This window comes from Polyodon spathula, chromosome 6 (assembly GCF_017654505.1).
Source record: "Polyodon spathula isolate WHYD16114869_AA chromosome 6, ASM1765450v1, whole genome shotgun sequence".
Lineage (NCBI taxonomy): Eukaryota > Metazoa > Chordata > Actinopteri > Acipenseriformes > Polyodontidae > Polyodon > Polyodon spathula.
In genome coordinates, this window is record NC_054539.1 from 50,796,236 (window position 1) to 50,820,257 (window position 24,022).

At 36.1% G+C, this 24,022-nt stretch overlaps 1 protein-coding gene across 5 annotated transcripts in view; it reads right to left on the reverse strand.

Annotated features, from left to right (window-relative positions):
* The window catches only part of hhat (hedgehog acyltransferase), a 103,016-nt gene that overhangs the window by 63,529 nt on the left and 15,465 nt on the right, over positions 1-24,022 (reverse strand). For all 5 annotated transcript variants that reach the window (XM_041253088.1, XM_041253091.1, XM_041253087.1 and 2 more), the window contains 4 exons: positions 23,039-23,251; positions 21,027-21,198; positions 15,942-16,092; positions 7,859-7,894 (listed from right to left, as the gene is read on the reverse strand). In XM_041253088.1, the coding sequence (XP_041109022.1) occupies positions 7,859-7,894; positions 15,942-16,092; positions 21,027-21,198; positions 23,039-23,251 (572 nt within the window). The remainder of the gene's footprint in view (positions 1-7,858; positions 7,895-15,941; positions 16,093-21,026; positions 21,199-23,038; positions 23,252-24,022) is intronic.

Genomic DNA, 24,022 nt, shown 5'->3' on the forward strand with positions numbered 1-24,022 from the left:
ATGTAGAGGGAATTCCTCTCAGCAGATCCTGCAAAACTCCAGTATTACTGCCAAGGGACAAGTCATGCGGTGAAACCCATGAAGCAGGCACCATTCTGTAAGACTCTCTGTACCTGTACTGGGAACATGTGGATGCTTCTCTGGCATTTTGCAAGGTGTTAAAAACCATATTGGACAGATCCAGTCAGCTCAATGCAGCCGTTCAGGGGCCAAACCCTGTGCCTGACTGAACACTTGTGGTGACAGCCTCCCTTTTGGCGACACTGCCCCATGCTATGCCGAGGTGCAGATGGGAAGCCTGTTTGCAGCAAGAAAGTGCCTTTAGACAGTGATGAACCTGAATGCAGGCTAAAAAAAACCCTGCTGTTGAACCAGGCTGGAAGAGAGCGCACGCGCAGCAGACCCAAAGCGAAACTGTTGCTCTCAGCCCAAAAGTTCTGGAACGTCATTATCATGAGAGGTTTGTTGAGCTGAATAGCTCTAAACAGGCGGTTATTCTCTGCACTCTACCATTCTACAGAGTGGACACATGGACCTGGAGTCCAAGCACACTCCTAGATAGGAGGCTGTCTGAGAAGGTGCGAGCTTGGTGTTTGTATGATTCACCATGAGACCCAAATGTAGAAGGTGGCCAATGAACAGTTACGCATGAGCATACGCCTGAGCTGGAGAAAGGGCACAATAAATCAGTCCTCCAAACAACAGAGCACTCTGATACCTGTGATTCTCAACGGGATCAGTATAGCTTCCCTGTGCTTTGAAAAGGCACCGGGAGCTAGTGAGAGGCCAAATGGCAAGACACTGAACTTGTACTTTGTTCCTTAAAAAGTGAACTGCAGGTACTTAAGTGTGCTGGTTTTTATGGGGATATGGAAATAGGCATCCTTGAGGTCCACAGTGGTGAACCAGTCGCCTGGCCTGAACGACTGCAACAGCTGTTGCATCGTCAACATTTTTAACCTCCTTCAGCTCAGATAGTGGTTGATTTGCCTGAGGTCGAGGTCGAGTTCTACTGCCCGAGGCTTTTGCCCCTGCGCCGAGCGGTGGTCTGGCCGCAGTTGCAGCCGGCTGTGCCAGTCCCTGAGGCTGCTGGCACAGGGATAAAACCCAGGCAATATGCAAATGTACAGTAAGAATGTACAGTTGCTGCCTCAGCTGGTAAAGACTGCAACAGGACTGTCAACAAGGCCTGCATGGTAGCAGACTGGGATGCAAGCAAAGAGCAAACTTTGTCTCCATCAGCCACCTCTCTATGAGAGGGTGATGGGGAAAAGTGCTGTGCACGTGAGAGACACAGCACTCTATATACCATACTCATGTGTGGAAAAGATGAGGAATTCATGGCAAGCACCATGCTTCTGGATATAATCAAATAATATAATCTAGGCGTACAAAATATATTTTAATAAACTGGGAACTCAGAAGCTTGTCCTGTTTATGAGACATGTTAGCTGTGGATTGAGGGCTTTTAGTATAAAGTGGCATCTTTCTAAAACTTGAAATATAGTTCAAGATCAGTTGTGCAGGGAAGTAAAGTACTTTGTTATGCTGAAATATAGTTCACAAAGTTCGTGCACTTTGGATCAGATCACAATAGTCTAACCGTGAAGCTAGCTGAAACCAGTAAAGATAAGAATAATAACAGAATGGAACAGTGACAGAATGCTCAAAATAAGAGAATTGCAATAGCTGTCTTACCCAATTATATGTGAAAACAGTTTGGGACTAGGTTAGCCAGCCAATCAATTTAGAACACATGGGTTGTGAGTACAAAAAGGTTGAGCATTTATCATAGCAGTGAGCAATTCAGGGAATACAGCTCATGAAGAGGCTCTGCCTTGAGGGAATGCTCCCAGCATACAGGTAGAGCTGGTCAGTTATCGCATACCTAGTCTGACTAATATTTTTTCTATAAAGGAATATGTGCAATAACGGTCTGTTGTCAATAATCATGCAATGATGTAATGAGTGTTATTAAATAAACCATGTAATTCAATTTGATTTACCTAAAGAAGTTGTCATTGTTTTTATTGTTGTATATTTATGACATAAAGGCATTGAATAAGTCTTACACAATCCTACAGTTGCTTAGGCTCGCACACCTCTGACAAAAAAAAAACAAGTGCTGTATCAACCCTTATATCTGACATAAGGAATCTCAGATGCAAATCAGCTATAAATATATACATTGCATTTTAAACCAGGACACTAGTTTGAAGCAATCAGTATTTAGCTACATGACAATTAAACTGTATTCATTACCAGAACTGAGCTGAACATTGTATTTATTGAAAGCCCAGATTCTGCATTTCCACTTCAAACACATTTTAAAACTAAACTGCAGATGTTTCTCTGGATGTTAGAAAAGGACCTAAAACACAAACAAAAACAAAAATATATAAAAGTTCGACTTCAAAGCCTTCAAATCATAGCGATATAATAACAGCAACGTAACTTAACTGTATTCTTTCATGAAACTCTACTAAGAGTTTAATAAATAATCATTTTAAAAGGTGAAAATCTTTGCTCGTAGTAAAAGCTTACTAAATCTGCCCCCCCATGCAGCAATATAGTATTCATAACCATCATTACTACTATTATTAAAATAGTTATAATAGTGTCTACTGACACCTTCCAATTTATTTAACATTCACGCTTAAGTATCAAAATACTAATGCATGACAAAGTATATATATATATATATATATATATATATATATATATATATATAAAACCCCACAAAATCAACATGGTAATTAGCTGTTTTCCTCAAAGCATTACCTGGAGTTCCTCACTTATTTTTTTCCTCCCAATTACACAACACACAGACAGGTACAAAACAAACATATGTGCCAGTAACTTACCCCCAGCACATGTCATTTTTTTTTTTTTTTTTTTTTTCTAACCAGGTTGAGCGGCAATCTGTCAAACGCCTGATGGACTGTGAGTGTTGTGCGTTTTTCAGAAACATCACTGCAATCAGGCAAAAGCTGCAGCAGAAGCACTTTCATCTTTGAATTGTTTCAAGTTTTCTGTTTTCCAATAAAATAACCTATAAATAAGTTGAAATTGAAAATGATGTACTAAAACCTCGCATGAATATTAATGGGTTTGTTTTGAACATAATTGTGCAGTAAGAGAGATTTGAGAACAAATCTGAGAAGTTTAATGATTATAAAGTCTATTTTCGGAGCCAACAATTCAAATCCATATAACAAAAAAAAAAAAAAAAAAAAAAAAAAAAAAAAAAAAAAAAATCAAGATGCAGCAAATAACCCAGCACTATGCAGAGATTATTATTAAACATAAAAAATTTTAAAAAAATGTCAAGCTGTAAGTATTTCGTACATTTGTCTTGTTTCAAATTTAGTGTGGCTATGAATATACTTGAAACTGTTACCAACTGCATTTTATATTGCTGACAAAAGAATAAGAAAAAAGAATCAGATATAACTTCCTACAGTATCATATTTGTAAACTGTTTGCTACTGTATAGCTGAGCTAGCATGTAAATGAACACCGATCTCATGGTACTGTAAACTCTCGTTGTGATCTTCACATACATATACAGCGCATGTTCATTTTTCTTTTTTTTTTTTAAACAAAAAAGTTGGCTGGCATCTTTAAAAAATATTGATTAATACTTACATTTTATTTCTTAAACTTTTTTTCGTACAATGTCGTGTCTGTTGAAAATACTCACTTTAGCTAAAACGAAACATTGCTAAACAAAATACTTCAGACTGCCGTTGAACTTTTTTTTTCTTGCAAACTGTAGCTAAAACGAGAGGTTTATCTGTTTTGTAGTCTTTTTCTGATCGTTGTGATGCCACGCTTCTGGGACATTCTAAAACGTTTAACGTGAAAAACGCTTAGCTTCGCTTAATCTACTAAAGAATGCAGCTACAACGTCCAAATTTGACACAATATTAGCCCACAAAGAGTACCATATATGACATCAATTATGCGAGTGTATATGAAGAGGAAATGTATAAAACCAACGTTAAGCCTTGTTTTCCCATCATAAAAACAAGTTTAACGTGGCTTAATGTATCCAAATCTAACTCCAAACTTGACACAACGCTACCTTTTCAGCAGAGCTCCCTTGAACTTAATAAAGGCTTTACGCTGTCAAATGTATGCTTACCTGTTGAGATAAGGTGTTTTACCAACTGTTTTCACTAAATATAAGGATAGTTCCCTCTGTTGGACAAGTAACATTGTGTCAAGTTTGGAGTTTGTAGCAATAGATTTGGATACATTAAGCCACGTTAAGTGCGTTTTTATAATGGGAAAATGAGGCTTAACGTGGGCTTTATATGTTTCCTCTTCATATACAGACACATAATTTATATCATATATGGTACGCTTGGTGCCAAATTTGGACGCTGTAGCTGCATTCTTTAGTAGATTAAGCGACGCTAAGCGTTTTTCACGTTAAGCGTTTTAGAATGTCCCCACGCTTCTGGGACATAGTGCCTGCCTGTGTGATTTGAGTTTTCAACTCTCTCTCTCTTTTTTTTTTAAAGGGGGAATGCTCTGTAGGTAACTCAGAAACAACCAATTTAAACATCTTGTTCATATTATTGAAGAATATTTATATATTGTTTCATTTTGAACACGGTAATAAAAAAAATAAAAAATTCGACATGCTGATTTTGTACATTTTAACACGTTTATTTCAGACCCCGCAAAAGCCTGAAAGCCTGCATCGCACAGTATTAAAAAAAAAAAAAAAAAAAAAAAAAACCGTTAAAAAAATAATGTTACGATGGTGTGAAAAGACCTTTAAGTTCAGTAATCTAAAGTGACATTTAAACTTGCCAACAGTCAAAAGAAATAGTCTTTATATTATTGTTTTTGGTGTACTATTTAAAAGCTTGTGTATGTTGATGTAGCTAAAGCTCAATTATTTGGTGGCCTTTCTTTGAATAATTCTTTTTTGCACAAAAAAATCAGTGCCAAAATTGTATCCTTAAATCATAGCTCTTTCAAAGTCTGATCTACAAAGATGGAGCTTTTATAAATTACAGAATACATGTCAGGCATGTTGTTTACATAACAAAATAAGCATTAATGTGAGGTACAAGCATTTATACAAAACAGTACAATTGCGGCTAATTGCATTTTTGTCCAAACCTAAAGTGTGCAGTGTACAATCTTGAAGGGATAATAGACGGAGCTTCTTGATACAGAACCCATACAAAAGATCACCATGGTAACCTTGAATGTTAATTTTGCAGATTAACGTTCCATAGGACATCGGTTCTCCTCATCACTGAAGGCCAGCTCAAATTAGATACAATACCTCTCTTTATACTCATCACATGTCCAAGTGTCCTGCCAAGATCTGAACTTGTGGCACATGAACGCAAAGGTTCAATTCAAAAAAGCATAATGCTGCCAGCTCAATTAAAGAGTAAAACTAATAAGGAGAGTGAACCCAGAGTGAGACAGAAGCAAGCAAGAGGTGAGCACACCATGCATTATTCTTCCTTCACAGTGCTGTCACTGCACAATAGATTTTGTATGTCAAATTCCAGCTGTCTGTCTTATCTGCATCAAAACTAAAATATTAAGCCCCATAAAACTGGTCCGACCAAAATCCCATCTCTTTGTAGTGATGGATATTCACTTGAATATCCGTTTTCATATCTATGTTGTCAAGCACTGCCCTTGCGCCATTTGAGCTTTAATGACCCTGCACATAATATTTAAGTAAAAGAGAGAGAAATGTCTTTGTAGTTTTATCTACCACAGTTTGGTAGCAAATCTGTAGGTTTGCAAAGCTGAAATCCAGTCCCTCAGTAATCATAACAAAAACTAAACCTACAATACGTGAACAACAATAAGGTTAGGGAGTATAAATTTAAGTATGTCTTATGGGTGTGTAAGTTATTTCTTCCTATTTTTATACTCTAAAAATCAAACATCCATGCAAAAAACAGTGTTACATGTATTCTCAGGAGACAGAAAACTGCAGAAGAAAGAACTTAAAAATAACCCATCCGTGTCCAATTTTTTAAAATGTATTTATTTATTTAGTTAAAAGGAGGTGTGCTGAGTTGAATGGCTTTCCTTGAAGGACATTCGTCCATTTGGTATACACCTTGTTCTAACCATCCGGAACACAAAGCACTGTATAACTACATCCTCTGTTCTTGCAAGGACTTGCAATGCAATCTATACAATAATTATTTCCAAACTGTACTGTTTATCAAAAGATCAAGCACAAAACTAGCCGCAGTATTCCGATGTTGTTGTTTTTTTTTTAATCTAGGGAGAGCCAGTTCCAGCTACCTGGGCATTAAAAGTAAACGATTTATTTCCTAGTGCCTTTTTATTTAGGGACTTTAACTGCACAGCATCCACACGTCTTATAAAATGTGTTCTCATCTGGTACAGTAATTTCTTCTTTTTGCAAGTGACAAGCAATCTTGTTACTGATGGAGGTTGCTAAACATATGTTCACGTTTGCATTTATATGCTACTGTTTTACTGAACATCTGACACCGCATAACACCATAATCAAGACACTCAATTGTTCTCTGTAAAACTTAATTTCTGATGGCTACTGAACATGAAATTGACGTCTGAATTTCAAATACCTTTTTTTTTTTGTGTGTACAGCTATGACAGTGGCTTTTGATCAAGTTACACCCATTCCAAGCACTCAAATCATTTCAAATGTGTGTCCTTTAAAGTTCTAGAATCCCTTCATCTTAATCTTTATGTTGTCTGTACAGTAATACATTTTTCTGCATTCACTCTAAAACAATAACATGCTTTTAGCCTAATAGCTAAAGATAAGTGCACACATACTGTACAGTTGTAATAAAAATAAACTTACCAATAAAAGTAGTTAATGGTTCCCATGAGAAGCATATACCAATGTATTTTAACTTTTTAAAATCAATCATGTGCTCATGGCTGAATGCTAATGACCTGGAATAACATGCAGACTGCTGACTAGTATTGCTGATATACTGAGCCTCAGGACAGTTACATAAACCTGTCTTCAGATGTCTGACTCCTCAGATAGATCTGGAATTCAGTTCTCATCCACTTTTGTACTTCTGCGTCTTACATGTTGGCTTATCTATTTTGTTTCAGCCGCAAAAAATTCTAAAACAGCAAACGATAAACTGTTGAAAGTAAATCAATACACTACAAGCTCAATCACAACTGGATAAGCATTGCTCAAGATATATACAGACAGACAGGATGCCTCTAAATATCCATTAATCTAAATCAATTCATTTAGATTCGATGAACAAACTAGTATTGCCAAATTAAGATTAATAAAGTTTCACTTTTTTGTGTATACATTTCTTCTAATTACTTATCTTTTCTATATGGGATAAGTCCATAGAGATGACAATCTATGCAATATAGATGAATATCTATGCAATTGCTGGAGGACTATCCATGATATAGTGAAATGCTGAGAGCGAAATGTAAATGAGCACTCATGAAGGGACAGAACAATTTCATTTTTTTTTTTTTTTTTTTTTTTTTAATCTCCGTTAGTTCTATCTGCTTCTGTACAATACCAAGTAGAAGGTTCAAATAAATTCCGTAAATGGTTTCTGAGGCTACTATTGTCTTTAAATGTTCCTCCTTGAAACGTATAGCTCAGACAAGTAAAAGCCGGAGCCTGTTCTGTTAAACGGCAGGTATGTCATAATCTTGACTGTTCTCTTACATAATTCAGTGGAGCCAAATTAATAATTGAAATAAACACTGAGTGGATCCTTTAAAAGCTGTCTTTATGGAATGCTCGCTGCCATTTATCATGGGAGGCTTGCGCTGTAGAAGCTTCTCTGCAAGGAAGGTTAGTAGAAGTTGTGTGACTCACCTAATAAGCCAACGATGCAGCCCTACATCAAAATTCCTGAAAGAAAAAGAACGAATGCTGGTCAACAAAAGATAGCTACACACTTCTTAAACTTCACTTATGATTATTTCGGAATACCAAAGCAATATGATCACATAAATGAATACTTTGGTGTCAAATGGTGACTATCACATATTTTGGCACACAGATACAGTACATTGGGCATGAATGAGCATAACATGTACAATTTCAAATGTTGTGTATTAAAACATATTTCTTACTTCAATGTTGCTGAAACAGTGAGACAGTCACCACGCTGCATATAAAATGGCAACACATGAAAACATTTACTGTGCTTGAAACACAAGTGGAGAGGCAATGCCCTGCCACTGATCTTCCCTTTGCCATGTGCATCGTACCCACATCCATAGGGTTATAAGCTTGTGTAACATATACAGATTCTGGCCCATGTCGCTGGGATAGGATGAGGTTAAAAGCTCTAAAACCATGAATGCTGATAAGGTCTTTTGCATAGTGGTTAAAGGGCTTGCTTGCGATGTGCTGGTTCTCACCCAGCCTCCGCCCTGTTACACTTGGTGGGTTATAAGCTTGAAACAGCACTCCTCTAAGGAGCCTCTATAAACACACCATTGTGTTATCAAAAGTGACCTGTTGAGTGAAAAGAAAACACACAATGGGCTTTGTTTGATATCCTGGTTATTACAGTCCACCCCCGTTAATCTGTGCAGATTGTGGACCGACTTGAGCCCGAATTAGTGAAAAACAAGGGTTAGCCGAAATTGAGTTTACTGTTTGGGAAACCCCTGCCTGCGCTATTCACTGAAAACTCAAAAAATGCAACAATACAATAAAATATAAAATGTCCCAACAATGGTCAAAATATATACTGTAGAAGTAGATAACCAGTGTTGTTCCGAGGCAGCGAGAGAGCTGGTCACCGACATCACTCAGTCTTTAATTGTAGTAACTGCTCTTCATATTCAGACTGCCAGTCTTAAGTCTGCTTTCTGCTTGCTTGGCACTGGTTTCAGTAACTACAATAGAGAATTGACCACTGGCTTGCACTACACTGTACTCAATTTAATTTAATAAAATTTAATTAAATGACTGCCCGCTTCCGCTGATACGCTGATTTCCGCACTAATAAAGCTTGAAATATCCGCTTCCACTAGATCAGGTGATTTCAGCACCAATTCATTTTGATAATGTACTGTATTAAACTGCAGATTATTGAAACACAAACTAAAGGGAGTCTACTGCACTTGTTACAGAAGGCCATCAATGTGTGGATTATGCCACTCAAATAATATGAAACTGAATAACAATAATACGTTTGTGTTGATACTGACAGCTGTTTATTTCAATACAGTATTTGTATGCCTGTCTGCTTCTTCTGAGACACCATTAAAATGGAATTATGATTCTCAAAAGGGGTTATCTTTTTAACAGCAGCAAGCAAACTGTTTTAATTAATTACTAGGCATTTCTGGATCAGAGTTAATATTTTTCTATGTAATCAACTGGGTTTTGTTAAAAAAAACAAAATAAAACAAAAAAACACGTACCATCAAAAGCAGGAATTCTTAAATGCCTGCGAGACACCTTAAACATCACATTATACTCCAAATCACTGAGAAATGCGATATTTCTCCATTGAAGCCAGAAAACCGGAGTCATGGCAATGCCGGAGTGCTACGAGGGTGAAGGTCTGCTATATTTTCTGTTATTATAATACAGGTGAGCGCTGCAGCAAGCCGAATGCCTTTTTATTTATTTATTTATTTATTTTTTTATACTTTTTTTGTTGTACAGAACATGCAGTACTTGAATGAATAAAAAAATAAACAATTCCAAATCATTTCCTTAACTGTGAATACATGATTATTGTTCAATTATGCAAAATCATCACAAAGCAGGATCTCGCTTAATTAAAATGTAACTGATTGTTTTAGCCACTGTAGGGGATTACAGCTGCACTTTAGTTTATTATTAACATGAATAATGCCGTGTGTCTTCACAAAATTTTTATAACAGCTTTTAATGTGGCTACTGAATCAATTAATTCACTCAAGGTTGTGACATGTTATCCACAACAACAGGGTTATTGTGGTGACGCCCACACACCTGAAAGTTATCCGCTTGAATTTTAAACACTGATTGTTTGGAATGTTGTCTTACTGGCTTTTAAGACCGTAGACAGAGCCATATGCTGTTTACTATATCATATACAATATCTGGCTGCAAATATTTCTAATATTAAAACATGAAAACATACCCTTCAACTAAAACAATTATTTCTCTAGCTTTTACATGTGCCACTTGGCACTTGGCATGACATTTAGGACTGGGCAGATAATATGACACCAAATGTTTCAGATCTCCCATGTTTTTCCCTTGGTTATACTATGCATTTACCATCATTTAATATGTTTGTAATGCTCTCTGGGCTTTATAATACTTACTATGCCTTACACTTAGCTATGCTTTTACTATGATTTTTTTTTTTTTATAGGGGCATCATTAGACAATCATAGATTGCTTTTACTTATGTGAAATATAAAATCAGATACTTGGATTACCGTTTCCATAATTTGAAATTAAGACAAATTCAAAGTACTGTGTGATGTAATGAGTGTTGTGACTGGTAAACAGATTATCTGTCTCAGTACAAATCGAAGGTCACCACTCAAATTCAAAAGGAGTCTAATGATTTGCAGTACCTTCCTATGGAATGCATTAGGTTTATGAGTTCACTACTATCACACTGGCCTTCAGTCAAAATCTGTAAACAAATTCTCATCCCAGTAAAAGCACATATTCACCCAGCTGTCACTGAAGGAGCTCTGGCCATCTTAGAGGCAAATAAAGAGTTATTCCATTTAGCTGGGGACTTGATCACTGAACTAAGTGAGAGACAAACTAGGAAAGTAAAAGACGGGATATTAAGGAAGATTTTAATAATGATATTCAACTTCTGGAATATGGAGGGGAGGGCACAGTCAGACTAAATGATTCATAAACACATACATAACACCAGAAATCTAATCTCTGCGCTCTCAAATAATGCTAGTGGAATATTGATTCAGATTTTGTATGAAGCAGTCAACTGAACAATCATTAGGTTAGGGGTCTCTTGAGTACAATCGCAAATCCCCTTGTTCTGTTTTGAACAGTATTTTTATGTAAAGAGCAGCATTAACACAATCAGAGATCAACGTAATGGGATAAAGGGAAAGTTATTAAATCATGGCAAGGAGTCAAATGTACGTTGATATTACAACTGTCAAAGTGTTACAAATGCTGCTATACTGGCAACTAAACTAAATAAAACTGTAACTTGTATTCAGTACAGTACTGGTCAATGTATAGCCTGTCTGCATATGACATGCCTTTTAAGCCCGGAATAATTCTGGTCGCTCTTCTTTGCACTCTTTCTAGAGCAGCAATATCTTTTTTATAGCGAGGTGACCAGAACTGCACACAATATTCAAAATGAGGTCTTACTAGTGCATTGTACAGTTTTAACATTACTTCCCTTGATTTAAATTCAACACTTTTCACAATGTATCCGAGCATCTTGTTAGCCTTTTTTATAGCTTCCCCACATTGTCTAGATGAAGACATTTCTGAGTCAACAAAAACTCTTAGGTCTTTTTCATAGATTCCTTCTCCAATTTCAGTATCTCCCATATGATATTTATAATGTACATTTTTATTTCCTGCATGCAGTACCTTACACTTTTCTCTATTAAATGTCATTTGCCATGTGTCTGTCCAGTTCTCAATCTTGTCTAGATCATTTTGAATGACCTTTGCTGCTGCAACAGCGTTTGCCACTCCTCCTACTTTTGTGTCGTCTGCAAATTTAACAAGTTTGCTTACAATACCAGAATCTAAATCATTAATGTAGTTATTGTTGTAAAATGTAGGTTCAAACATATAGGGCAGTATACCGTTTTTACCTAAATGAAAGGGCTTGCAAGACTTTGAAACAAACCCATGAGTCAGTTACAGACTGTACAACATATACTTAATTACTATTATACCAAATGACTGACAAATATAAGAGTATGATTTATTTATTTGTTTATTTATTTTTGCTATTTATTTACTGTGCTTTCTAGCTGATTTTGTGGTTGAGCACAAAGGCATAACTAAGGTGAATCCTTTTTATCCGAGTTAATAAGACTCCGTTTTACTATATTTGTATGGACTAATAAGGCTAATGTTTTGTGCTCTCAAAACCAGATTACCACTGTCCTCCAAGGTACTTCTCCTAGTGAAACAAATAAGTGAATTTCAATATTTGTCTGCATGGTTTGTGCGACACTCAGTTGATTACCGATACTGTATTTTTTTTTTAATTGTAAAAGACACACAGAAACCACAGAATGGCTAACTCACTAAATCTCACAATGCGGAAATTACTTTTAACAGCCTGCAGGAATCCGCTTACCCTTAGGCTGATGGTTCGATAAGGATGACGACGAGCGATAAAAAAAAATTTCTATTTATGTTAATTAACTGTTACCAAGGTATCACTAAACCTTATTTTGGCATTTCTTTTTCTTTTCAGTCGAATTAAAAGTGCAGAGAGTCGGAAAAACGTTTTTCGTCAGCAAGCAGTTATTTTGTTTATATTATTCTGGTAATTAGAAAAGCATATATATATATATATATATATATATATATATATATATATATATATATATACACACACACACACACACACACACACACACACTCCATGTACAGTGTTCAGTTCATATTTAATGGCAGGTCATGTTGCTGATGAATCAAGACAAGTTCTTTCCTCTCCCTGACATATCATTTCACAGCAACTGTAACACCTGCAATGTATAGATATTCTTTGAAATCAAACAGAAGCTTAATGGTGTAACCACGTCATGTGGAAAGCAGAAATAAGAGTTATTGTGAACAAAAATAAAGCATCCATGGGTGCATAATCTGATGTGAGTGTCATATCGGATCGAATGGTTTGTAAAAGTAACATGGAAATGGGAAAATTAGATCTCTCATTCATATTTCTACAGGTTACAAAATATGGCAGTGAAATAGATAATTTCTGACGGACACCACCTGTAATGGAACTGTACTGAGAGAATCATATAATATCTTTGTGTATCAACTGTAAAGACAGTCTGAAAGTGAGTGGTCTGCGTCATTAATTTGACCAGAGGGAAAAAAAAAACTGAAAACATCTCAATATGGCAGCCACTCATCATAGCTCAACGTAAAGGGTGCTATTTCTATAACACTGTAAATAAGGTATAGTTGAAATGGTATAAATATGTGCAGTATTAGAAGAAATGTCAGTGGCAGATTTGCAAATTCATACATGCTCCCCTCACAAGGATACTTACTAGCCAGTTATTCATGTAGATGCATGCAGCATAACAAGACACAGATTTCTTCATTTGTCTGGTTCCTGAGCTACAGTACAAGGGAGCAGCAGAGCATGCTACAGTATTCCTCACAAAGTAACACACGCAAGCAGCATTCAATGAGGAGGAAGCTGTCCTTGTTCTGAAACTACCCTGTAAAATGTCTACCTGATAAACTATGGAGAATGTAGTACAGTAAAGAATGACATTGTGGTTGATTTTTTAAAATAAATTTTAGTACACTGTAGCTTTAAATACTCCGAACCCTTAAGGCATAAAAAGCAGAAAACAAACAAGCAGTTTGTAACTTTGCATTTTGCATTAAATCCCCCTGCATGTATTAATTATTTGCAAGCAATAAACAAGACCAGATAGTTTAGTGCAGGATATGAAACTGTTCAGGATCTATGAGCTGTACTGTTGAATGTTGAGACTAGCCAGAGAATGCCGGTTAACATACAGAAGAGCTGTATCTACGGGGCAGAAAATCCAAGCTGTTCCCAGGAAGCAAAATGCCTCCAGTCTCCAGAGAAGATCAGTTAAGCAAGAACAACCAAAGCAAAATCTACTGCACATTAAAGCAGCTCAGAAATCAAGACAAGCTGAAAGTGCAGTTGTTCATTTATTTCACAACACAATAAAAGTGTAGGTGGAACTCATTGTCTCGCTGGCTAGGGCTACAAGACATCCTTAGAATTGCCACCGGCTGGGAGTATGCAGAGAAAGACACTGAAAAAACAGATGTGATTGCCAAGTGTCAAGGTAAAGGAAAACATTATTATTGATAACTGTATTGAACAGCAATAATTAATATGCATTACTGCTAGCTACCAATTTACTCCTCTCTCCGATTGTCCCAAAGATGTCCACAATATGAATCGTGGGGGCGACAGCAATAACTACTGTACTATGCAGGAGGAGAGAGGTAATCGAAGTGGTTATTGTGATCATTTTTTAACCGATAATTATCGCCTAACCCACACGACTGACTGATTTTAATAAGTAAACAGAGCTTTAAAAAGAGTGTAGCCAATTACTGCCATAATTATTTGAATCCTGCTGCTATTAATTCTAATTTTATTTCATTAGCAGCACCATGCCATCATGTATTCTGGTCTGTAGATAGCCAAGTTGTTTCTTGGATATTGTACTGAAAGAACACTTTCCTCAGACCACAGTTCAGATGCTATTGTGCAACCAACATTTATATCTGACAGCAAAATGACGATTTTGTATATTTATTAAAAGTAGTATCTGGTACAGTAAAACCTGTCCAATCCAGAGTCATTTGAGTCTGGAAAATTGTGCAAGACAAGATAGTATGTTGGATTAGACTAACTGTAATAATACTATACCTAAAAAAGGTAAAATGACTAAACTATTTGAGCACTTAAAAAAACACACACACAAAAAAAAAAACCTGTACATACACAGTATAATACACACAACAGTGCCACACCTAAATTTTTACCTGTTGTAAGCACAGTGTGTTTAAACCATTCCCATAGAAAGACGTTCACTTGTTCATACTGTAACTGCATTCAGGATTCAGGTGCATTCTGTTGCCATTTTAGACAGACAAGACTTACCAATCATGACAAATTCCTGAATAGACAAGTACATTGGGTACACTTAACTGTATTTACATACATACACTGTGGTGATGGGGAGGGGGGTGAGGTTAGCAGAAAGCATTAAAGATATTCCATAAAAGTATGTCAGACAAAAGACACACATTCACAAGGGTTTTCACCTGTCTCTCTGTACCGTACATTCAGGCCATGTTCCTGAAGATCGTCAAACATATTCTGCTAGTACAAATAGATAATGTTTGCATATTCATTCATTAATCTATAAGGAATTATAATTTCTTGGCAAAGCTATTACAGCACAGGTGCACTGGCAGGTGTTGATGACACAGGATGAAAGAACACTGTGATGCAGGATAGCTGCATCACAATATGCTTAATCTTAGGTGTGTTCCAACTGGAGTCCAAAGTGGGGAGGGAAATAGAAAATGGCCTGGAACGACCCAGTGGAATTGGACTCCTGGTAATGCTGTACACAAATTATGTCACAAAGATGAGGTTGGTGTCTATGAACAAAAACATAGCATTTCCATTGGCATAATGGTACCTACAATTGAATGGTTTGTAGATATGAAATAAATGGGAATTGATCTATATTCATATGGAGGTTAAAACAATGGTTCATAGAAAACAGCTGTGTAAGACACATCTCAAAATTAAGTTTACTGTTGGATTCCCAACCCCCCACCCCTCAAGGAGTTTCCACAATAAAATAATATCAAGAAAACCTTGGCAGCAGGGAGAAAGAATTAACATTCCCTTCTTACTGGCTTGCAATATATTGTCCACCCCCACTAAAACAAGACACAACAAAACACAATTCTCAACAAAACTGCTTATGCAGTAATACTGTGGTGTCTACTTAAAAGAATAAATTTGACGTAAATCTTGGGGTTCTTTCCTGTCAAACCAACTCTAACATACAGAACTAAAATTTGAGTTGAGCTGATTTCTATTTGGGGGTGGGGGTAGTTAACATTTAAGTGATTCTAAACAAGAACAACAACACTGCTTGTTGTATTCCACCTGTACCAAGCTAATCTTTAAATAAAACAGACAATGAAAATATTACTAAAGAACGTCCCTCACCTCCACATTCCAGTGAAACTGTACATGGTGCTGACACAGCGCGGTAGTCTAGGTGCTTCAATGCCATCCAGTTTAACAATCAGGGCTGGCACACCAAAAAGCACCAAGTACTTCACATAGAAAAACAGTACATGGGCCAGTGCCAGGCCACCTGAAATGAGACAACAGCCCCATGGTTAGACCAACAAAAAAATTAAATACATGTTATTGCACTTACTGTATTATGGCTCTATTATGGTCTTCAAAGATTATACAGGTATCTTCAATTTAGGTGTTTTGTGTTTATCAAAAATATTATTTCACTGTCACCACACAAGAATACCACATTTTTTCAATAACCTTTCACTTAACAAAATGAGTATCTCATTTAAAAAGACTAAAGATATTATGATTCATATTTAAAATGGCAGGTTTAAATTACAGGTTGCTGGAATGGTACTCTATACAACTTATACTGCAGTATACAGATGCACAGAACAAATCATCATAAACATTTCTCTTGCAGGATTCTCTACCTGATGAAACAGTATATACCCATCTGGACCTGACCACTGTCAGCATTTCATTTCCATTTAGATAGTTTCTGGGCTGTGAGGCTATAAAAAAATCCCGCCGTGATTTGTCATGTATATTGGATTTTTGAAATCAAACACAGGAATACCATTTCAAATCCATCTACAGCTAGGTTTGTAGTGGTTTTGGTGTCTAAGACATCGCACAGCTGCATATGAAACACACATTTTAAATAACAGAATTACATTAGAATTGTGTATGAAGCCAGTAACCAGTACACCAACCAATCCTGGGTTTCATTTACAGACTAGGTTTTTTCAAACTATTTGGAATGAGTCCTCTACTGCAGAAGGGCTATTTATCGCAGTAAAACCAGCATCTCTACAGAACATCTCTATGAGGGTTTAGGCTAGCTCCTTGCTCCTGAGCCACACGTAGCAGTATATACTCATTCTAAAAGCAAGCTTGGCAGGGGTTACGTATATACAGTGATATATTTATCCACGTGGTGGCAACTTTTTGCACTTCCACTTTTTAGCTGGCAAAAGTTTTTGGAACATTTCTCTGCTCTGTGCCATGCTTTATTGAGTGTGGTTTCCAAAGCCCCCTCTACCCCTGCAACAAGATTCTTCTTTTTTTCTCTCTACTTTTAGTAACTATGTTGATTCACAGGGGTGTATTTTGAGTCAGCTGTGAGTGCACTCTGACAGTCCAGAGGCTGACAAGTTACATGAAAATGCAAGGGATGCAAAGTTTGATTCTTGGATTTTTCACACAGCTTGTAATTGCTGCCCAGCAGTCAGGCTTGAATTAATTTTAAATTGAATAATTGATTTGTGTATAAATAGGAACCTGTGACGCAGGGAAATTCTGCACTGACAAGCCATCAGGAGCAGAGTGGCAAAGGTCATTCAAAATGATCGAGACAGCATTCAGAACTGGGCAGACACATGGAAATGACATTTAATATAGAAAAGTGTAAGGTACTGCACGCAAGCAATACAAATGTGCATTATGAATACCATATGAGAGACTGAAATTGAAGAAGGAATCTATGAAAAAGATCTAGGAGTTTATGTTGACTCAGAAATATCTTCATCTAGACAATGTGGGGAAGCTATAAAAAAGGCAAACATAATGATCGGGTATACAGTGAAAAGTGTTGAATTTAAATCAACGGAAGTAATGTTAAAACTTTACAATGCATTAATAAGACCTCAGTGCAAAGAAGATCGACCACAATTATTCTCGGTTTAAAAGGCATGTTATATGCAGACAGGCTAAAAGAACTGAATCTATTCAGTGATGAACAAAGAAGACTACGCAGCAATCTGACTCAAGCATTCAACATTTTAAAAGGTATTGACAATGTCGACACAGGGGACTTTTTCGACCTGAAAAAAAAGAAACAAGGACCCGGGGTCATAAACGGAGATTAGATAAAGGGGCATTCAGAACAGAAAATAGGAGGCACTTTTTTACACAGAGAATTGTGGGAGTCTGGAACCAACTCCCCAGTAATGTTGTTGAAGCTGACACTCTGGGATCCTTCAAGAAGCTGCTTGTTGAGATTCAGGGATCAATAAGCTACTAACAACCAAACGAGCAAGACGGGCCGAATGGCCTCCTCTCGTTTGTAAACTTTCTTATGTTCTTATGTAAAACTTCTCTGCTGCTAAACTAAATTAATGGAAATAAAGATTTCACTGCCAGGTTAAGTAAGCCTGTAGGGGCAGAACAGCACTGCATCTCATTAACCCTTTGACGCCTAAGCAAAATGACCATATACAGCCTTTGTGTTTTAGCATTTGTAGTTTGGCAACCTTATATCAGAAATTAAAACCCAATACATCCGCAGAAAGGCCTTACCTAGCTGTTTCCAATTATATAATGTATTTTGTTGTGGAACGTATATATTGTTTTTTATATAAGCCATGCTACCAATTTCAACCCCTTTTTAAGTTAGATACAGAAAACTGTTAGGATTTCAAATAAATCACCTGATTTTAAATATCCTCTACCATTGAGGAGCTACAAGATCTTGTCTGAGCCGTGGTCTGACAGAACGGGGCTGTTTACAGGCACTGTCAGCTATTTTATGGAAGTAGTCCAGGCCAAGCAAAATATCACACGTATATTGCCAAATCATATGTAAAACCGTTTAGCCATGAAATACATGAGTAAATATAAGTAAAAAATGCAGTTGTTTTTATTAAAAATGATTCAATAATTTTGCATTATGAAGAGAAAATTTTATATACAAACATTATATAATTCAATATATCCACAGATAACATTTTTTTTGTTTTTAAGTCTATAGGAAAACTTAATATAACAACAACAAAAAGTATATAGAAAAACAAACTATAGTATAAATGGCGACAAAGCAGTAAACCTAACTATTTTGGGCTACTGCAATAAATGTGGCCACCACTGTGAAGCAAATAAAGAAATAAATGCATTTCATTTTTGGCACATAAAACATAATGTACTACATATTTCCTCACTTTCAATAATTTTGCATTACGAAGAGAAAATCATATTTATATCCAAAAGATATAGAATTCAACAGAACCATGAACAGCAAATCAACAATAAGAAAAAGGTCTATAGAGAAACAAACTATATGGTAATCATAAAGCAGTAATCCAAGATAATGGGGTGATGCAATAAACACAGCCACCACTGTAAGCAAGCAAACAAACAAATAAATAAATAAATAAATAAATAAATAAATAAATAAATGTGATGTAGTGTGGTTTACGTACAAGCCTGCTCTCGATCTTGCCCTCCTCTTTCACTTCAAAATAAGCGCTGGTAGACGCGTTTCCTGCGTATGCGTTTTTGAAGTGTATCATCAAAACTGGCATGTAGGGATACCATTTATTCCTATTGCCTAGCCTTATTCAATGACAAAGACTGATTTGATTGCTCCACAACTTACTAGGACCATGAGCCATCCCGGAAAAAAGAATGCATCATCAGTATTTAAAACTTGAAATTAGAGCTGTCTGGCGTGTTGGGGTTAAGATACTGCAGCTAGATCTTACCAGCTTTTCAAGTCCAATAAATATATAGGCCATAACTAGTTATAAGATATACAGTGCTGGGCGGTACCATTGCTGGTACTCCAGCGACAGCTCACTGTACTTGTAGAAAAGATGCTGATATTTTGAGTTTCGTTTAAATTTTGTGTAAATGGCTAAATATAGTAAACAAAAGTGTGCTAATGTTGAAACCGCTCTATATCCAGTATATCCTCACAGCTTGATCATCAACATACCTTCATAAGGAAGGTAATTATTCAGTCCCCAATTTCATGAAAATATAAATGGGAAATAATGAAGAAGGTCACCAGTTGGCAATCAACAGGCCAACATGAAAGGTAATCATAAGCTATTCCTTTCTGGGGATGTAACAGATCATTTTGTTTGTGGCCTTGGCACTGACTTAGTGACAGCAACCTTACAGGCAAGACTGTGTTGACGCCACAGTGGAATGGTGCATTGTTATGAATCCTGCATTACGTATCAGAGATGTACTTTAGACAATTACAAATACTAAAACCATGTTATGGTTTAGCCAATTCTAAGCATAAATGCACTAAAGGGTTTCTGTTGCATTTAAAACAAATGTGTTGATTTTTTATTTTTTTGCAATTACCTTCAAACATTGCATGTCCATAACTTGTGGAGAATGTGATAATCAAGCAATGTGATTTAAATCCAGTAATTATGTACAGAGGATACTAAAACCCAGTCACTATCTTTCTAGTCACCCACTGCAGTAACTCAAATCCCAGTCAGCCTAAAGTCTACTGTGTCTACTGTCAGATACTTAATGAACAGTCTGAAGCAGAGTGAGGTCAAAGTTGTCATATCATCCAGTTTGATCATTATGTGAACTGTCATATTCAGGGGAATAAGTGGACTCTGGAAAATGATGGTGCAGTATTTGACCTTAGAACAACCTGTTATTAGATCTCTGGCCTGCACTATATAAAACAGACTGAAACATGTCTGATGCTATCTATAGAGGGAATGGAACCCTTTCTTGACATACAACTTTGGAAGCCAGTATTTTAAAAAGTGTTTTATATGGTAGATCAGAATAGTGACAGTAGCATAATGCATGGTACATAATATGTTTTATCTATCTCAGAACCTCTCGAAGTACTGTCTGCTAATGGTTTTTATATCCTTTTTGGCACGTGTAACAGTAAGGCAAGCAGTGGTAATTGAAAGGTTAAACAAAAGGGACCAGGAACCAAGCCTGCCTGCTATTAAGAACCTGAGGGAGCTGACAAAACTATGGAGCTTTAAAATGTGCTTAGGTATGTGTAGTTGAATTGCTAACCAATTAATAACATGGATAAACATGTTCTCTGCTTACAAAACAGTGCTGCTGGTAACAAGTATTGACATCCTGTGGTTTCAAACACTACTCATTTTAGTAAATCTGAAGTCCTGTAGTGCTAAAAAAAAAATTTTATGCCAATATAAGTAGGCAGCAGTTCTTGTAAGGAAGACCAAGTTTTAAAAAAAATACATACATAAATAAATGATTACTGACCTAAGGCCCAGATTGGCACAATTTCCAGGAGTGTCGCGTGGCTCTGAATTGCATGCATGTACATGAACTGAATCATAGACTCCGCAAGTAACCACCAGAGGAATATTCTTGCAACACTCAGAATCACAGTACAGATGTCAGTCTGCACAACTCCTGAATCCTGTCTCCACATCTGCAAATAAAGTGTACCGTACATAATGAATATTTGTTGGTACACTACTGTTCAATATATTTTGATTTCTTATGCAGATACATTGATATAATAAGTTAAAAGGTTTTGTTAAAACACATCAGGTTTCATTAGAAAAGCTAAAGGGTCAATGATTGTGAGATATTGGAGACTTCTTTTCGATCAATCCCATGCTGCACCACCACTCTTAAACTCTATTAATTATGCTCATGTTTTTTTCCCAGGGGTGATTTATTGACTTGCCTTTTTACTATGTACAATATATTCTATCATCTGTATTAAATAGTACATCCTTTTAGGGTGGGTATGTCATTGGCAATGTGGTCAAATAACAAAATACAGGGCATTTCTCATGTTACTTGCTGTACCAGAAATGTATATTAAATCAAAAAGTTAGGGGTGGTGGCAAAACACATTGGATTAATGCACACGTGGTATCAGGGCATTGAACAAGATCTGTGTTTTCATTTAATATGTCACAGTGTGGGGTAGTATAATCATGTGGCATTATCAAAGTTTTCGTAGTCATGTTTTGAGCTGTTTTGGGGTCTTTCGAGTTTAAATGGCTCAAAAATGTTGTGTTCTGCAAGAGTTAGAAGTGTTTAAGTAGACTCCTCAGATTATTTGTCAGTTTTTTGCCAAATAAACTTAATTTATATCTTATAGGGTATGTCTATTTTGACAAAAATGTGTATGGTTTTTCGAACATTCAGTTAAAATGTCAACCCATGGTACAGAATTCTGATAATCTCAAAACCATGCAACTTACACATCTATTGAAAGCATTTTGTCTTGCCTATTATATCATACATCATGTTTTTCAATATTTTCATCTATGAATAATTATGCATGTGCTCCAACACAGATTGTGTTTAATACACGAATACTTTTGTGTTAATCTGTGTCTTACCTGTACCACCACCCCTAACTTTTTAAAATATGAATTTAATATAAGTAACATGAAAAACAGCCTGTCTATTTTTAGTTGACCAAATTTCCTATGACATATCCACCCTAGAAGGATGTATTAGGTCCTAGTCTGCCCCAAAAACAATGTTTATCTGTATCAGGGGTTGAGGTTCATCACCAGATTTGGTGCTCAGATGATCCAATAACAATTCAGTGTAATTATGTCTGTGAAATGATTGCAGATTTTTGGATCTCTGTATTAAGATCCACCAAAAACAAAACAAAAATACAATACACCAACCATAACTTAAATTATGAAAGCTGACCACATATTTGTGCAGTTTTACCCATGGTTATACTATGCATTTACCATAGATTACCTTGGTTTGCCACGTTTATTATATACTTACCACATCTCACTATTCTTTAGAATGCTTTCAATACGGGATAAACAATGATAAATGTTGGATCGTTAAAAATAATTCACGGTTTCGAACGCCGAAAGCACTGCTTTCAAGCCCTTGAATACGAGTTTTAACAAATGAAATTGATTTTTGGGCAATTTGGCTAATATACAATTAGGAATCAGACACTGGTGTCTGCCACTAAACGCTGTCATTGTATCTCAGTAACCTTCCTGTAAAACAGATAATACCAGATACTGGGTTGTAGTCAAAATGGTGGGGCTTAACAATTTGATCTTTAATAGTTAACAACACAATGGGCATAATTAAAAACTAAAAATAACACCTGCCTTGCTTTTTTTTTTTAAAAGAAATATAAATGTCTGGCCATGAGTAGTGAAAGTACCACCATTTGCAAATGAAGCGAAACTGAAAGTAAATGAATAATAACAGGACAAGTGGATCAATTCTGGTAGCAGTACTGGTATAACTCACAAAAGAAGCCTCACCTGCCAGGTGAACTCTTCATAGTTTATGATGGGTCCGTTGTGAAACAAGGGGTAGTAGAAAAGGTAGGCAGTGAAACAAAAGAAAGACCTGTCACTCTTCTGCCCAGAATCTTGCCAGCAGTACTCCAGGCTGAAGCTGGTGTACCGCAGGCAACACATAGCCAGGCTGAAAAGCAGCAGGTAGTATTCATTCTCTGTCTTGTACCAACTTCTCTGTAAAAGGGAGAAAAGACCAGGTTCAGTGATTACAAATTATTCTTCACTTCAATCGATGCTCTTGAAAGGTGCTGGACTGGAGATACTCTTCAGATATTTTGGCAGGATAAGGCAAGCTCTAAAACTGGAGAAACAAGCAATACGATAAAGACTGCTTTATAAAATAAGCCCATAAAAATGAACAGAGCTCTATTCACACAACACAAACAAACAATACATTTAATTTTAAACTATTTTTGTTCAATTAAAACAAAGCCTTATATATATATATATATATATATATATATATATATATATATATATATATATATATATATATATATATATATACACACACATACACATACACATACACACACTCATCCAATTCTAGATTTGACCTACTGGTGATGCTAAAATAGGAATATAATCCATACAACAATAGGTCTGGGCTGATGTCAGAGGCAACTATAAAGAACGTAAAGAACAGTTCTAAAGTATATATGTCTACAGTAAAACTACTGCAGTAACACAACATGGTGATCTACAAAAAATATGAACAGTGATCGTATTTGAACTAATCCAAGTTTAGTTAATCTTATTTATGGTTAATATTTTCCGATAAATGTTTTTGCTAAATTTGTTTTCATAAAAGAAATCTGTATTTTCTAATGTGGCCCAGATTTATAACAAAGAAGTAATTAACTGATAAGATACCATTAGAATGTTATTTTAGTTTAATGCAGAAAACTAAGCTAAGCTACATACCTCTTGGGGGATCTATAACAC